Source organism: Molossus molossus, unplaced genomic scaffold (genome assembly GCF_014108415.1).
Source record: "Molossus molossus isolate mMolMol1 unplaced genomic scaffold, mMolMol1.p scaffold_m16_p_3, whole genome shotgun sequence".
Lineage (NCBI taxonomy): Eukaryota > Metazoa > Chordata > Mammalia > Chiroptera > Molossidae > Molossus > Molossus molossus.
In genome coordinates this window covers 98,238,804-98,254,590 of record NW_023425366.1, presented here as the reverse complement: position 1 = coordinate 98,254,590, position 15,787 = coordinate 98,238,804, and the positions used below count along the sequence as shown (strand labels likewise).

At 54.2% G+C, this 15,787-nt stretch overlaps 2 protein-coding genes across 4 annotated transcripts; one reads left to right on the top strand and one right to left on the bottom strand.

Annotated features, from left to right (window-relative positions):
- Positions 1-372: 372 nt before the first annotated feature.
- On the bottom strand, positions 373-7,056 carry LRWD1 (leucine rich repeats and WD repeat domain containing 1). Of its 3 annotated transcripts, XM_036280607.1 has the most exons (15): positions 6,908-7,056; positions 6,198-6,432; positions 5,994-6,110; positions 5,399-5,536; positions 5,038-5,142; positions 4,649-4,771; positions 4,454-4,568; positions 4,126-4,235; positions 3,737-3,944; positions 3,176-3,248; positions 2,939-3,079; positions 1,212-1,303; positions 878-1,033; positions 683-795; positions 373-588 (listed from the first exon to the last, which is right to left on the bottom strand). In XM_036280607.1, the coding sequence occupies exons 1-15, from the start codon at positions 6,985-6,987 to the stop codon at positions 448-450; spliced, it is 1,947 nt and encodes a 648-aa protein (XP_036136500.1). In that variant the 5' UTR covers positions 6,988-7,056; the 3' UTR covers positions 373-447. The 3 variants fall into 3 exon arrangements, with proteins under 3 accessions (XP_036136500.1, XP_036136502.1, XP_036136503.1); XM_036280609.1 differs by lacking the exon at positions 5,399-5,536; XM_036280610.1 differs by lacking the exons at positions 5,038-5,142; positions 5,399-5,536.
- A 171-nt stretch (positions 7,057-7,227) lies between these two features.
- On the top strand, positions 7,228-15,787 carry ALKBH4 (alkB homolog 4, lysine demethylase). The gene is made up of 3 exons (XM_036278621.1): positions 7,228-7,354; positions 10,151-10,348; positions 14,024-15,787. Exons 1-3 carry the CDS (start codon positions 7,232-7,234, stop codon positions 14,609-14,611), a joined length of 909 nt encoding a protein of 302 aa, XP_036134514.1. The 5' UTR covers positions 7,228-7,231; the 3' UTR covers positions 14,612-15,787.

The following is a 15,787-nucleotide window of genomic DNA, read 5'->3' as shown; positions in this document are numbered from 1 at the left end:
AGATGTGGGCTGAAGCAGAGGTGACTTCACAGCAAATGGATTGTTGGGCTCAGTGGAGGTAGATGAACTATCTCTGGGGCCACAATGCAGAGTGGATTGGCCCAGAGATTCAGATTTCTGTCTGAGGGTGGCAGGAACAAATGCATTCTGAACCAACTGGGAACCTGGGGGGCTGTAGGGAAGGCCAATTTAAGCAGAAGGGAACTGCTCAAACCCATGTACTTCCCTGAGTCTCTACTGTAGAAGCTCCAGCTGCCAGGTCAGCCTGTCTTACTCAAAGTAGTAATGGGCCCCACAAACAGTGTTCCCAGTCTTCTCTGTTACATAGTAGAGAGTTTAATAAAAAATATTCATTCATAGAAAGATCTCCATCATTAGCCCAAAAATTGAATAAGTTAAGTTGTATCCCTGGTGCTTTGCAACAAAGGCAGGAGCTCCTGTTGGAGACTAGTGTCTCTTCCAGATGGCTACGATGTTGGAGTCTGTCAGGGCGGTGAGGTAGGTAAAGGTGGGGTTGGCCACCACTGTGTTCACCATGGTCTTGGTCACCGTCTGGCTGAGGGCCCGGGGCTGGGGCCATGTAAGGATCTGGTAGGAAGAGGGGAGGGGCTGGGCTCCTTCCTAGATACCAGGCCCCTCCCTGACCAGTCCCCAGCAGTGGGGAGGAGCGAGCTGTGCATACCTGCGTGGGGGCCTGCGGGGTTGCCGGCAGTGGAGGCTGCTGTGCCAGGATATGCCTGACATCGTAGATCCAGACATTGCCCTCCTCATCCCCACAGAGCACAATGCCCTCATCTGCCAGGACACAGAGATTGGAATCAGGTGAGGCACAGCTCCAGGGGGTGGAAGGTGGTATGGGGTATGTGGGTGGGCTCACCAGGACAGGTGCTGAGTGAGAAGTAGGCCAGTTCAGTGGGTGACCACTGCAGCCGAGCCAGGACCACCACTGCCACTGTGGACTGGCTGCCCCGGCTCACCCACGTCTGGCTCCAGCTCCATAGACAGATGGTGCCCAGGTCATTCCCCTTGGAGGCTGTGAGGAAGAATGGAGAACTGCCTGGGGGGCCCTCTCCAGGCATTTGTTCCACACTTGGGACCCTTCAGAAGCTTTCAGACCTAAACCCCAACCCAGGGAGAAGCAACCCATGAAGCCTGATCAGGGCCTATCTGAGTCCCAGGAGGCCAGACTGACCTGAGTGGGGCTTACTCACCCACGACATCCTCATTCACAAACGCCAGCCCATCCACTCTCTGGCCACGTGCCTCGGAGCCCTCAGAGAAGACAAACTCCACTTCACACACCCTGTGGGGCCACAGAAGATGCTGGTAAACTATTCCTTGCATATATAGTTTCTTTCATTCATTGGGCCCCTACTCTGGGCCCTGCCCTGTGTGGAGGTCAGAAGATGCAACCAAGAATATCTGTTCTGCACCCTGGCCGTGGGAGCCAGCACCTGAGTACACCAAGTCACAGGTGGTGGGAACTCAGAAGCATAAAGGGCTGGTTCTTCCAGGATTGGGGGGGGGGGGGGGGGCGGTGCAGGGAGGGTTCTGGAGAGAGGCAGCACCTCTGGGACAGAGATGAGCAGGAGGAAGGCATTTCCAGATGAGTGCTGGGGTCTGAGAAGGAAGACGGGAGGGATTTGCTGTGACCCTGAGGACAGTGGGGAGTGGCTGCTGAATATTTCTAAGCTGAGAGTGTGTGTAGGTCACACTGCTTGGAAAGGTCACCTAGCAGCTGCCCAGGGTCCTGGAGAGGACACCTGGAAGCAAGAAAGGCAGCCAAGCACTAACAGGAGAAGCAGACACATCTAAGATGTGGGAAAGAAATGCCACAGAACTTGGGGACCAGGCAGATGTGAGTGGGCAGGGAAAAAAAGAGACAGGCCCGAGGCTTGACTCCCAGGTGTGACACAGGGCCACCACCAACACTTGGCTGGACAACTGCCAAAGCCTGCAAAAGCTTCCACTACTTCTCTCCACCTAGTAGCTAATACACTCCTGCCACCCAACCCTAAAATTCTTCCCAGGCTATTCATTGCACTTACCGTAAATTCAGTCTCACCTTGGCCAACAAAGCTAGTGTGCCCTGGCCTGAGCAACCTGCCACCTCATCTTGTAGCTCTTCCTCTGGTTTTCCAAGCTGTGGCCAGACCTCCCTGGTCAACCAGCTCTCCCTACTACTGACCCTTTGCACATGCTGTTCCTCCTGTGTATACACCTTCCTGCCTTCTACCCACTTGACTCACAGGGCTCATGTGGAGAGCATGAGTTTGAGAACTTACCATCTGCCACAGGTCACCTCTTCAGAGTCCCCTTGGACTTCCTATTCCCCTCTCAAAGCACATGATTCTCTTTCCTTCACAGCTGGCATCACACTTTGTGGGGTTTTAATTGGCCACCTTTGTTTAATATGTCTCCCCTGCTTGTGGGCCCCAAGAGGGCTAGGACTCCATGCTGAGCACTGGCGGGCCTTTTGGGTGGCACGGATGAGCCACAGGCCTCAACCTGTGCCTTCTAGGGTCTTTTCCCTACCCAGACATCATCCCTTTTGTCCTCCACCAGCCCTGGAATGCAAGTTACTGTCCCAACTTTACTGATAAGGAAATTATGCTAGGACAGGAAGGCACATTGCTGATAAGTGGCAGGACACAGGCCCAGGTTGAAGGTGAGGTGATCACAGCCCAGAGAGGGAACTGACCCAATCCAAGTCCCAAGGCCAAACACTAGGGAAGGAATGTCACAGGGACCTTTACTCAAGAGACTAGCAGAAGGTGGGGACAGGCCAGCTATGAAGAGGACCCTGAAAACAGCCTCTGTGGCTGCCCATGCATGGTTTGGGCACCACCTCTGGCAGGTGTGCCTGGGGTCAGACATCTGGACTGGCAGCTGCCCTGGCTCTGAGACTTGGCTTTCAAGGCATCCTCATCCGCCTCACCTTCTCTTTTGAGGCTGGTCCAGCCGCACGTCCCAGCAGCAGCAGCCACCCTCACAACCAGCCAGCAGGTAGGCATCTGGGCAGGAGGCAACAGGACTGAGGCGCAGGGGGGTGGAGGTGGTATCGAGTGTGAGCAGCTGGCTGCCAGCAGGTGAGAGGGAGAGCATGAGGCCACGGACCCAGGTGTCTGCCCACCCTAGCAGCCAGCCCTCCTACCAGCTCTGCGCAAATCATCACCTGGCCTGGAATGTGTAATCTTCTTTGGGAACCCCGATGTCCCAGAGGATGATCCGCTTGTCATAGGAAGCCGCTGAGGAGGGGGCGAGAAGGGGAGAGGTGGCTCTGAGGAGGCCCTCTTCCTCCTGCAGTCTGAGAACATGGTTCCAAGGCCTGCCTCTCTGAAGCAGGGATGGAGGGCCATAGCCTACAAATTCTATCTTACTCTAACCTAATGTTTGCCACACCAGGCAGCCATCTTTTGTAGGCCTCTGCTCACACATCGCCCTCACTGGGCTCACTGCAACTGAAGGGCCAGGAATATCACCCCATAGAGTGGCCCAGGTTGTCAGAAAGCTCCAAGGCCACAGAGCAGGTTGGGGGAAAAGCCAGGATCTGAAGCACAGTCAGTTGTCCACAAAGTCACACTGCTTCTATCATGGCTGGAGCCAACTTTGGCAGCCAGGAGAGAGACTGCTAGCCACTGGAGTCCCCTACCATCCCAGGGAGGGAGCAATGGGGCATCAGGCTGCAGGACAGGGATACCGGGGGGCCCCTTGGGGTGTGGAGAGAGGGTCTTACTGAAGAGGTAGGTCTCATGGGTGGGGCTGAAGCAGAGGGTGGCAATGGCCTTCTTGTGGGCCCGGATGATCCCACAGCAGAAGCCAGCACGCACGTGCAGCAGCCGGACCTGGCCCCGAAGACCTGCAGCTGCCAGCACGCTCCAGCGCTTCTTGTGGCCTGCCTGTGTGACCACCATCAAGGCTGTCCAGGCCACCGAGAAGAACTCCTGAAAGGGGTAGGGTGGAGCAGTCACCAAGGGGCAGAGCTACCTGTGTGCACATGCACTCAAGATCAAATCTATGAAACTGAAGCCCAGTATCAAAGAAAAAGGTCACCTGGTGAGTAGGTGGCACTCCTCCCCCAGCACTCTGCCCAATGCCCTATAGGAGCAGGGCCCTGGCACTCACCTCGCCAGGTGCCTTGTACTTGTGCAGTACGATGCCTGTCTGGCAGTCTATCACACACACAGCCTCTCCGCCACACGTGGCCACAGACTGGGATGTGGCCTCTGTATGCCCTGTTTTGAGGGATCAGCCTAGTAAAAACATTTTCTGTAAAGTTTCCCCCTGCAGTTCCCTCCTCCTGGCCTTGACATTTTTTTAAGTTCTCTGTCCCTCCTGATTCCCCCATTGCCCAGGCAGCCCCACTCCAGGTGGCATTCCCGGGCACCCATCTAGAAAGCTTGCTCTGCTTGTTCCCTATGATCCTTGCCCTGCCTGCCCACCAAGGATGTACCCTCCTCCCAGGCCGGCTCGAAGGCGCAGGCCCAGAGCTGGGTTTTCAGGTCCTGAGGGCTGTTGTTCTTGCTGTGGCACTGCAGGAAGTATAGGGGCTCCAGCTTCAGGGCAGGCTGTGGGGGCAGAAGGGGGTTATAGCTGCCCCAACCCTTGCTCCCAGCCACACACTCCCTGCCACCTTGCTATAGCTCACCTGGCTGCCATCACAGCCCATGCTGTGGCCCTCCACCTGGGCCAATGGGGAGGTGCGCACCCGCTTGTTGGGAGAGAGGTTGAGAGGGACATCATCTGGCCGTTTCGAGGCCACTAGCCTGGCCTGTGTGGGGGAAAGGATGGCTGAGAGCCTGTTGACCATGGGCCCATCTACCCAGGGCTTCTTTCCTCCCTATCACAGGCTGGACCGCACCCTCTCATGGGTGGAGGAGATAAGCACTAGCCCAGGGACAGAGGGAATTAGCTTGGGCATCAGAAGCTGTTTCCTGAGCTCACTTCTAGGACACCCTGCTTCTCTGCAGCCTCCCTAAGTAGGGAGGGCCAAGGCAGGCCCCCAGAGCCCTGGGAGCTACACAGAACCACACTCACCCTGGGCTCCTGGACAGCTGTGGCTTTTGGGGACTTCTCTGGGATGTCTGCCTCATGCACCTGGGTCCTACCAGAGGCCACCAGTTCCTCAGAGATCATCCGCACCTGGGTGGGGCCAGGCCATCAAGAAGCTGGGCACAGTCCTGGGACTCCTTAGCCCCTCCTTAGCCTCACCTCAGTCAGAGGGAGCTTGTGCTTCCTGAGTTGGGAAAGGGCCTTTCCAGCCAATAGTGGTGCCCTTCCTGACCCGCCCCACTCCCCACAGCTCCTCATGGCCAGAGACCTCCAGGGCAGCACAGGGCATGGGAGCCAGCAAGGAGCTGGGAGAACAGTCTCTCAGTACAGTGGGGTGAGAACATACCCGCCACTGGGTGAACTCGCTGAGGGACTCGGGCCCGTAGCGGACATCCCTGACAGCAGACGTCACGAAGTCCGCCCGGGCTTTCTCAGCCTCCTCAGGGCTCAGTGAGGCCATGAACTTCTCCCAATGAGCTGTGACCTGGTACAAGAGGGATCAGATCCAGGCCCAGCCCACCCCTGGACCCTCCATGGCCTCTCTGCCCCCAATCTCGTGGCCACAGGTATCTCCCTCATTGCCTCCTGGAAGCCTCCCTAAACCAAAGCCTTCTTAGCTGCATGTTGCACAAATCTAAGCAACACACACAACCCCAGAAGGGAGAAGGTTGGTCTATCCAGGGTAAAGCTACTGTTAAAGTGTCTGAGCCTCTCCTCCTAGGCCCTGCACACCTGGGGAGGATACCACCCAAAGACAAAAGGCCAAGCACTGCAACCAGGCTCAGGGCAACACGTCAGGCTAGGGGCTAAGGGCCAATGGGTGTCAGGGAAGAGAGCCACTGTAACCTCCCTCAATGTCCTCCAAATGTCCAAGCCTGTCACTCATTCCTCTAGGCTCTCAACTGTTTCCAAGCCCCAGAAACACCTCTCAGCCCCCTTACTCTGCTGGTCAGCTCCCGGTTCAGGTTCTCCACTTGAGAGGAAGTGGAGGAAGCATCTTTGCCATTGACCTTACGCAGCTTGGGCAGGAGAAAGGAGACTTTCAGGTTGTCGCTGACCTGGAAAATGAGGGAAAGAATGGCTCGGGGGCTGCTGAGCCCGAGCCCAACAGAGTGCTGGAGCCTCTGGGCGAACCTTCTACTTACTGTCAGGAAGGGGTTGCCCTCCAGGCTGAGCTCCTCAAGTTCGGGGAACTGGCACAAGGCAGTGACGTCCCCCAGCTGGTTGTTGGCGCAGCGGAGGATGCGCAGGTGGGACAGGCCCAGGTTGGCAGGCAGCATCTCCAGCTGGTTGTTGGAGAGGTCCAGCTCCTGCAGCTGCGTCAGACGGCTCAGGAGCTTGGGATCCAAGTGCTCTGAGAGCAGCTTCAGTCCTGACAGGCTGGGGTGGGAAGCAGACAGGGAGTACTCAGAGGACAGGCAGGCAGGCCTCCAGCCCCACACCTATGGCAGCCCAGAATGCCTCAGACGGTTTTTTCACCTGGCATTTCTTGTGCATGCACAGCTTCTCCCCCAAAGCCTACTTTTTAAAATTTTGTAACTACTTTAAAAACGGCAGCTGGCCCCCTCCAGGATGCTTTTCCTTAGTCTCTGGAGGGCACTCCTTTGTGCTCTCCAGGCCCTCTGTACTTATCTCAGCAGGTTGGTCAATTCTTTTTCTGCACGACTGTTCTTAGCAGCCCGGGCCCTCTTCAGTGGTGAGGGCACTCGGGGCCTACCAAGCCTATCTCCTGACAAGGGGGCAGCGTTTGGCCCAAGTAATTACAGACTACGTCCAACCGACAGGGAGATAACGGGGCCAGGTAAGGGTCCCGGCCTCGCAGCCGAACCCCCGTCACCCCCGGCCCGCCTCTTACTCCAGGCTCCGGATTCTCCCCAGCCGGTCACTCTTGGGTCGTCCCCGCTCCATCAGCAGCCGCGCTGAGAGAGGGCCCATAGCGAGGAGGCGCGGCCCACGCTGGCTGTATCCGCGACACCGGCGTTCGGCGGAGCCCGTGACTCCCGGAATCGGCTGCTGGCGCCCGCGACTGGCGGAGCCCAGAAGGTGGCGCCGGCGCGAGTCCCTAGCGGGCAATGACCGGAAGGAAGCGGCCCCGCGGGCCTCGTGCCCCGCGCGCGAACTACAAGTCCCAGCGGCCCCTGCGGCCCCGCGCCTGCGCACTAGCTGCCTGGACGCTGCGATGGCGGCTGCGGTGGTGGCGGCACCCGAGGGCCTTCGGGAATGCGGCTGTAAGGGCATTCGGACCTGTCTGATCTGCGAGCGGCAGCGGGGAGGTGACCCACCCTGGCAGCACTCTCCACAGGTAAGGGCTGGGAGAGGAGGTGAGCCCACAACTTTATTCTTTATATAGAGAAATTGAGGCCCAAACTGATAATGAATACGGTCCCGGATCAAACTATGTTAGGGACCCTCGCAGTGGGTGCGATTGCGGGGAGTGGGGGGTGCGGTGAGGAGATATGGGCTTTGAGGAGCGAGCTTGGGGTGGGGAAGGGATTGGGACATGGGGCAGCCCGACCACCCTTCACCTCTGAGACCTGGGGGAGTCTGACAGCAAACCTCCACGTAACAACCCCCTCTCCTACCCCGCCCCTCCCGTCTGGGCCTGGGAGTTTCACGGGCCCGTGGGGAGACGATATGCAAAGAGTAGAGGGTGCCGAAAACCAGGGCAAAGTGCCCAGAAGACCCTGGATGGAAATAAGCAAGGAGGAAATTCCAATTAATTAACGAAAAACAACTCAGCATTTGAACTGGGCCTGGAAGTATTTTAGTTGTTTGGAAGGGCGTTCCAGCTGGCGAAACTGCTTGAGTATAGGCCTGGGGTAGAGGAAAGTGAGTGATGCTTCAGGTGAGGGAGGAGGTCGGTGGGGCCTGACCGCAGAGGGCCCTGGGTGTGGCCACGGGGTAGGCTGGACTGGTCCTGCGGGCCATGGAGAGCTCCTGAGGGTTTTAAAGGAAATTACATGTGAAGTTTAGAACAATCCTGGGAGCAGATAGGAAGGTGTGAAGGCTGGAAAGCCAGTGAAAAAACTGTCACAATGTCTCTGGTAAAAGTGTGGAAGATCCTGTGGAAAACAGAATGAAGGTTTTGCAGAAAATTAGAAGTAGAATTACCATATGATCCAACAATTCTGGGGGAATACCCAAAAGAATTGAAAGCAGGGTGTCGAAGAAGTATTTGCACACCCATGATGGAAGCAACCTAAGTGTCCATTGATGGATGAATGGATAAACAAAAGCAGTACATACAGTAGGATATTATTCAGCCTTAAAAAGGAAGGACGTTCTGATATATGCTGCAACGTGGATGAACCTTGAAAACACTTATGCTAAGTGAAATAAGCCAGTCATGAAAAGACAAATGCTATATGGTTCCACTTACACTACTTAGAGTAATCAAACTCATAGACGTGAAGTAGAACAGTGGTTGCCAGGGGCTTGGGGAAGGAAAAAGGGGAGTTGTTTAATGGGGATGTGATCTCCATTTTGCAAGGTGAAAAGGTGGTGGAGATGGTTGCACAACAGAGTGAATGTACTTAACACACTAAACGGTACACTGAAAAAATTATTAAAGATGGTAAGTTTTATGTTATTTATGTTTTACCACAAAAACTTTTTTTAAAAAGTACCAAAGGTCTGGCCCTGGCCGGTTTGGCTCAGTGGTTAGAGTGTCAGCCCGCAGACCGGAGAGGCCAGGGTTCAGTTCCCGCTAAGGGCACATACCTCGGTTGCAGTTTGTCCCCGGCCCCGGTTGGGGTCATGTGGGTGGTGACCACTCAATGTGTCTCTTTCACATGGATGTTTCTCTCTCTTTCTTCCTCCCTCTCTCCCTCCCACTCTATCTGAAGATAAATGCAAAAAAAAAAAAAAAGTACCAAAGGTCTGAACTGTGTCCCTGGCTGTGGGTGTGGAGACACAGGATACTCTGGGGATAGCACCTACCCAACCTGATGGCTGGGGGATGATCAAGATACTGGGATGACTCCCACTTTTTTTTAATCCTCACCCGAGGACATTTTTCCATTTTTTCGTTCAGATGGAGTGGGAGGGAGAGAGAGAGACACACACACATCAATGTGAAAGGGACACATCAAGTGGCTGCCACCTGCACGACCCAACCAGGGCCGGGGACAAACTGCAACCGAGGTATGTGCCCTTAGCGGGAACTGAACCCAGGTCTCTCTGGACCCCAGGCTGACGCTCTTAACCTCTGAGCCAAACCGGCCAGGGCGACTCCCATTTTTAACATGTCCCATGTGAGGTGCCAGAAACAGAAGACATGGTGGTTCAGAAATGGAGTGGTAGCCTATGGAACATAAAGGGGGAGGAAGCAGAATTAATTGGTTAGGGAGAACCTCAGACTACCATGTAGATCTGACAAAGTCATGGTCTACCTATTAGGGAGCTCCAATGCAAAGACCGCCTGTTAGAGGAATCCCATGTTGGGTAGAAATGGCCAGGTCCATGCTAGGTCACTGCCCAGAATGAAGATGGCCTCCTCTCAAAACCTGAGGCAGATCCTGGAGGCACTACAGCTGGAGATTGTCAACCCAGCTCTCTGGATAACTGACAAGTTTTGTTCTTTGAAGAAAAATTCAGGCAGTTCCTCTGGCTGCCACAAAAGAGGGCAGAACCCAGGGACATTCCACCTGGACTGGAGAGGGCTTCTCCCCTCTAGGCTGCTCACCCCCTGGACAGCCCCAGGGCTTCAGATTTGGGAATAGCATATTTCTCAAACTTCTGGTCTGGGCTGGATACTTTTACATCTTCTTTAATTCTCACAAGGCTGAGGACAGAAGATACCCAGAGCTACACAGAAACTGGACTTGCAGGCTGTTCCCCAGCTGTGCAGCCTCCAGCTAGTTTCTTACTTTGTTGAGCCTTGGTCACTTCATCTATAACATGGAGAACAAAAAATAGTTATGCAGATGCGCTTCCCTTTTATGGATGAGGAATGAGAGGGCCTTTCCCAGGAGGTAGCCCCAAGCAGGTGTTTGGCTTCCCTCTAGACTCTAGCTGCGTTGGAAGGATGAACCATTGGGCAGGGGCTGCTCCAGAGAGGGCCTCCAGTGGCTCCAAGACCCCTGTCTTTCTTTTACAGAAAACACATCGTTTCATTTACTACTCAGACACTGGCTGGGCTGTAGGGGCCGAGGAATCTGACTTTGAAGGCTGGGCCTTCCCCTTCCCTGGCGTGACATTGATAGAGGACTTTGTGACCCGGGAGGAAGAAGCTGAGATGGTGCAGCTGATGGACCGTGAGCCTTGGAAGCTCTCACAATCTGGACGGAGGAAGCAGGTAGGATGGCCCAGAGCTACAGGGGAGGGTCAGGCCTGGCAGAGGACAGTCAATTTGTTGGGCCCCTTTGCTCACCTTCCGCTCTCTGCCCTCCTCCGAAGCCATACTTGGGGTATGCCCAGCCTGCTTGGCCTGCTCACTTTCCCAGCAGGATGCCGGTGAGCCAGGACTCAAAGGCAGATGACCCCCAGCTCTTTCTGTTCTCACTCAGCTGGCCTAGTGTTCATGATTGTCAAGGAGGGTTCCTTGAAGGGTGCCAGATGCCTTCCTGTCTGAAGTTCTCTCCCTCCCAGTTTCACATATTTTCAGGCCACTAGGTCCCAGACCTCCCCTTTGTCCGGGATAACAGCCTCCTCTTCCCTCAGTCTCACTCCTCTCTGTCTAGGTCACTCCTTCCATTACTTATCTCCATCAGTCCTTGCCCCCACCAGAACCTGTGAGCCATCCATCGGCCACCTTTTCACTTTCTCTCCCCCTCCCATCATCTTTCCTTACCCTGTACCACAGCCAGTTATTATGGTCACTTCCTTGTCGTTCGCGTCATCATACTCTTTCTGCTCAACCACAGCCCTGGTCAAGTCCAGTTTCCCCCTCCCTCGCACCCATGTGCAGCCTGCTGTCAGGTCTCCCCAGCTCTGGGCCCTTCCTGCTCCTGCAGTCATACCTCCCTCCCCAGGTCATCGCTTTGCTGCTGTTCTTCCAAACATCTTTTCCTTCCTCACTCTGCTGATGACCTTGTCTCTCTGAGCAAACAAAGATGTATCTGCACATCTGTCTGCCATGAGTGGATACGGTTCTCTTCTCACCTGTGCCCAGGACTTCTCCAAGCCCCCCTCCAGCTGTGTGCTGGTTCCTTACACTCAGAAGACCTTGTCCAGCATTGCTCCCCTTTCTCCCCAGATGAATTTTGCCTCAACTGGATCTTTTCTGTCAGCTCCCAGTAAGCTCCATCTCTCTCATCTCTGCAACAGAACTCCTCAAGAGTTGTTTATTCTCACTGTTTTCAATTCCTCTCCTCCCATTCCCACTTAACGCGCTCAAAAACTGACCTCCATGCCCTAAACCCAGCGGCGGGTTCTCAGGCTTAGTCCTTCAGCCTCTTCTCTTCCTGTTCCAGATACCTCCATGCTGATCTTGGTGAGTCACGGCCCTATACACTGTTGCATGTTTCGGACTCCCATGTTCGTATCTCCAGGCCAGTTTTCTATTTGTCAGACCCTAAACTGAGCTTTGGCTGTTTGCCCACACCTGCACCCCTGCAGTGTCCTCATCACGGCAAATTCCATTTTCCACCTTTGCAGGCTGGAAGCGTGGCTCTCTCCAGGTTTCTCTGTCTCATTGTTAATGCTTGTCAGTTCTTTCTTCCTTTAAAACCTATCTGAATCTGACAACACCGTCTCCGCCACTGCCACCGCCACCACATGCATCCCAGCCCCCGGTTCCCTCCCCGGGATTCCTTCAGGGGCTTCCTGGGGTAGCCCTGGTCCCTCTTCAGTCAGTTTTCAATAGAGGGGAAAATGACTCCAGTGACGCCTCATCAGATCCTATCACTGCTCTGTTATAAACTCACCGAGCCTCCTGTCTCAACTTAAATACAAAGTCTTTACAGTGTCCCTGCACTGCCATCAGTCAGCCCAACCTTTGTTTTCACTGCTGCTGTCTGGTGTTCCCCACTCCAGCATCCTGTGTGCCTTAAAGGCCCCAGCTCCTCACCCCTGCCCGCTGCACTGTGGCTGCCTAGCATTGCCCTTCGGAGCCACTCACCCAGACATACCAGACCTGGAAGGAGAAGTTCCACCAGATGGAGCCACCTTCCACTAGAAGGGACCAGAGAGGACAGGAGTCGGCAAATAAATGCTTCCTCTTTCATACCTCAGGCCAAAAATCAGGCATATTCTAGATGGCTCCTCCCTATTGTTTTGTTTTGTTTTTGCTTTTTGGGTAGAAGCCACATACCATGAAAGTCACCCATTTATTTTTATTTTATTTTTTTATCCTCACCCGAGGACATTTTTCCATTTTTTGTTCAGATAGAGCGGGAGGGAGAGAGAGGAAGAGAGAGAGAGAGAAACATCGATGTGAAGGGACGCATCGAGTGGCTGCCACCCACACGACCATCCAGGGCCAGGGACAAACTGCAACCGAGGTACGTGCCCTTAGCGGGAACCGAACCCGGGTCTCTCTGTACCGCAGGCCGACACTCCAACCGCTGAGCCAAACCGGCCAGGGCTACCCATTTAAAATGTACAATTCAGTGGATTGGTTTTTAGTATAGTCACAATGTAGTACAGCCATTACTACTATCTTAGTTCTGGGGCATTTTATTACCCAAAAGAAACCCATACTCATTAGCAGTCCCCTATCCTGGCAACCACTAATCTACATTTTCTGCCTTTGTGTATTTGGCTATTATGGACATTTTTTTTTATTCTGGACATTTTGTGTAAATTGGATTATACAATATGTGCCTTTTTATGTCTGGGGTCTTTCACTTAGCTTAACTTTTCAGGGTTTGTTACTTTGCAGCGTGTATCATTGCTTTACTGCTTTTTTTTTATCCTCACCCGAGGACATTTCTCCATTTTTTTGTTCAGATAGAGTGGGAGGGAGAGAGAAACATCGACTTGAAAGGGACACATCGAGTGGCTGCCTCCCGCATTACCCAACCAGGGCCGGGGACAAACTGCAACCGAGGTACATTCCCTTAGCGAGAACTGAACCTGGGTCTCTCTGGACCGCAGGCCGATGCTCTAACCACTGAGCCAAACCGGCCAGGGCAGTGCTTTACTGCTTTTTTATGACTGAATTATATTCCATTGTATGGACATGCCACCATTTGTTTGTCCATCTGCTGGAAAACACTTGGGTTGTTTCCACTCTTTGGTCGTTGTGAATAGTGTTGCTGTGATCATTCATGTGTTAGTTTCTGTGTGGACTTTTCATTTCTCTTAGGTGTATACTAGGTAGACCTGCAGGGTCACGTGATAACTGTTCTCCCTCGTGGAGTCCCAGTTGTGCCCAGTACTCCCCCCACCTTGATGATGCTGCCATAATTGGCCTTTCCTCCCTCGCTGCTCATTCTTCCCAGATCCCAACTTCTCGGCATCACATCCTGGATACACTCTGGGCCTTTTCTCTCTCGCTCTGCGCTCTGGGGTACCTGGGCTAAGACATCCCCCAGCACTTTGTATCCCCCTTCCCTGCATTATTTTTTCTCTTCGCATTTAGAGCTTTCTCTTGTTTGCTGCTTATTTATATCTCTGTGATGTTGGCCTCTTCCTGCTGGAATGTCAGACCCACGAAGTCAGAAATGTTTGCTTTTCTTGGTCATTGTGATTAAATTCTTTTAAAATAAAAATTTTTTCTTTTTATTAATTTTTAGAGAGGAAGGGAGAGGGAGAGAGAGGAAGGGAGAGGGAGACAGAGAAACATCAATGAAAGAGAACATCGACTGGCTGCCTCCTGCATGCCCCCCACTGGAGATCTGGCCCACAACCTGGGCATGTGCCCTGACCGGGAATCGAACTGGCGATCTCTTGGTGCATGGGTCAACACTCAACCACTAAGCCACACCGGCAGGGCTGTGATTGAATTCTTTAGACCTAGTGTGTGATTGTGATAGCATTTCTGTAAACTCAGACACTTCTCCACTTACTTTTCGTCCTCATCCTTCAGGACTATGGTCCCAAAGTCAACTTTCGGAAACAAAAGCTCAAGACTGCTGGCTTCCAAGGCCTTCCCAGCTTTAGCCGGGAGGTAGTGCGGAGAATGGGCCTCTACCCCATCCTGGAGGACTTCCAGCCTGTGGAACAGTGTAATCTGGACTACTGCCCAGAGCGGGGCTCGGCCATCGACCCTCACCTGGATGATACCTGGCTATGGGGGGAGCGGCTGGTGAGCCTCAACCTTCTGTCCTCCACCGTGCTGTCTATGTCTCGGGAGGCACCTGGCAGCCTACTGCTCTGCCTGGCCCCATCTGGCTTCCCGGAAGCCTTGGTGGAAGGTGTGATGGCTCCCAGCAGGTCCGTCCTGTGCCAGGAGGTGGAGGTGGCTGTCCCTTTACCCCGCCGCTCACTGCTTGTGCTCACTGGAGCCGCACGGCACCAGTGGAAGCATGCCATCCACCGCAGACATGTCGAGGCCCGCCGTGTGTGTGCCACCTTCAGGGAGCTGTCGGCCGAGTTCTGTCCTGGTGGGAGGCAGCAAGAACTCGGACAGGAGCTCCTGCAAATCTCTCTCTCCTTTCAGGGGAAACCCATGTGAGCCACTTCCCTGGGGACAGCAGCTGGTACTGGGCCTGGCTGGGGTGCCAGTTCCAGAGTTGATCCTTTGCCAAGATTGAAGGGGGAGCCCAGCACAAGGGTCTTCCTCCCCAGCTCATTAGGTTTTCAGAGAAGACTGCTGACACCCTGACGCCGTGGCAGTGTGAGCCCTGCGGGAACTGGTTTTGAGGGGGACGTGCCTCAGGTCATTCCCCTTTGAGCTGCACTGTGGCCACTTGTTTGGGTTATTTAATTTGTCATAACTGAGGGAAATGGCATAATTTGAGTTTTAAAAATGTTGGCATCACTTAAAACCATTTTCTCCTTTATCCATCTCTTCAGTGAGATTTCCCGGTGCCCCACCCTCTGGTCCCTCCATTGGAGTAGCGTATTGGATCAGAGGATGGAATTGGTAGAAGATTTGAGGTTATTACTATTTCAGATTTCAGAGCTGGTGAATCAGACTCTGCCTGGGTCACGCTTGACCCAGCCTTGGGGTGCAGGATGCAGTGAGGACTGGGAAATCTCCTGAGAGTTTGGTACGCACATAGCCCACCCAACCCCTGCCCCACATAATGGTGTTAAAAAGTGGGAAAATTCTTTTCAGCCCCTAGGATAGCACAAGATGGTTTGCTGTCCGGTGCTGGTGCTGTGTGGTACTCACCTGGATGGGTAGCTGTTCCCATGCACCTGTGGCCAGGTGTGCAGGTCGTGGAGGTGGAGGGAGATGGCAGTATTCTCTGGGCCTGCATGGCCAGCCCTCTTGCCTGCTGCTTGTATGACAAAATGCACCTGGCTCACCCACCACATGCAGGAAGCCAAACGAGGGGCCAGTGCTCCAGCACAGCCTGGAAAGTTTTGTGGTTGGCACTGGCTTTCATATTCACTTGAACTTTCTGAGAGCTGGAAGGTTGGGGGAGGCACTGGCCACTGCACTGCCTGTGAAGGGGCATCATAGCTGCTGAGCCACTGGCTTGGACCGGAGGACCCTGTGCAGACCCAGTGGAGAGGCTGCTTGGGCTGCTGGTGGCTGCTGGGTGGGGACCATTGGGCTCCCAGATGCCTCAACTGCTGCTTCCTGGGGCAGCTTACTCAGAGTAGGAGGGTGGAGGACAGCTTCTTCCCAGGTCTTGTAACTTCCACGCCAGCCCTCAGGCCCCACTTTGGATTCCTAGCA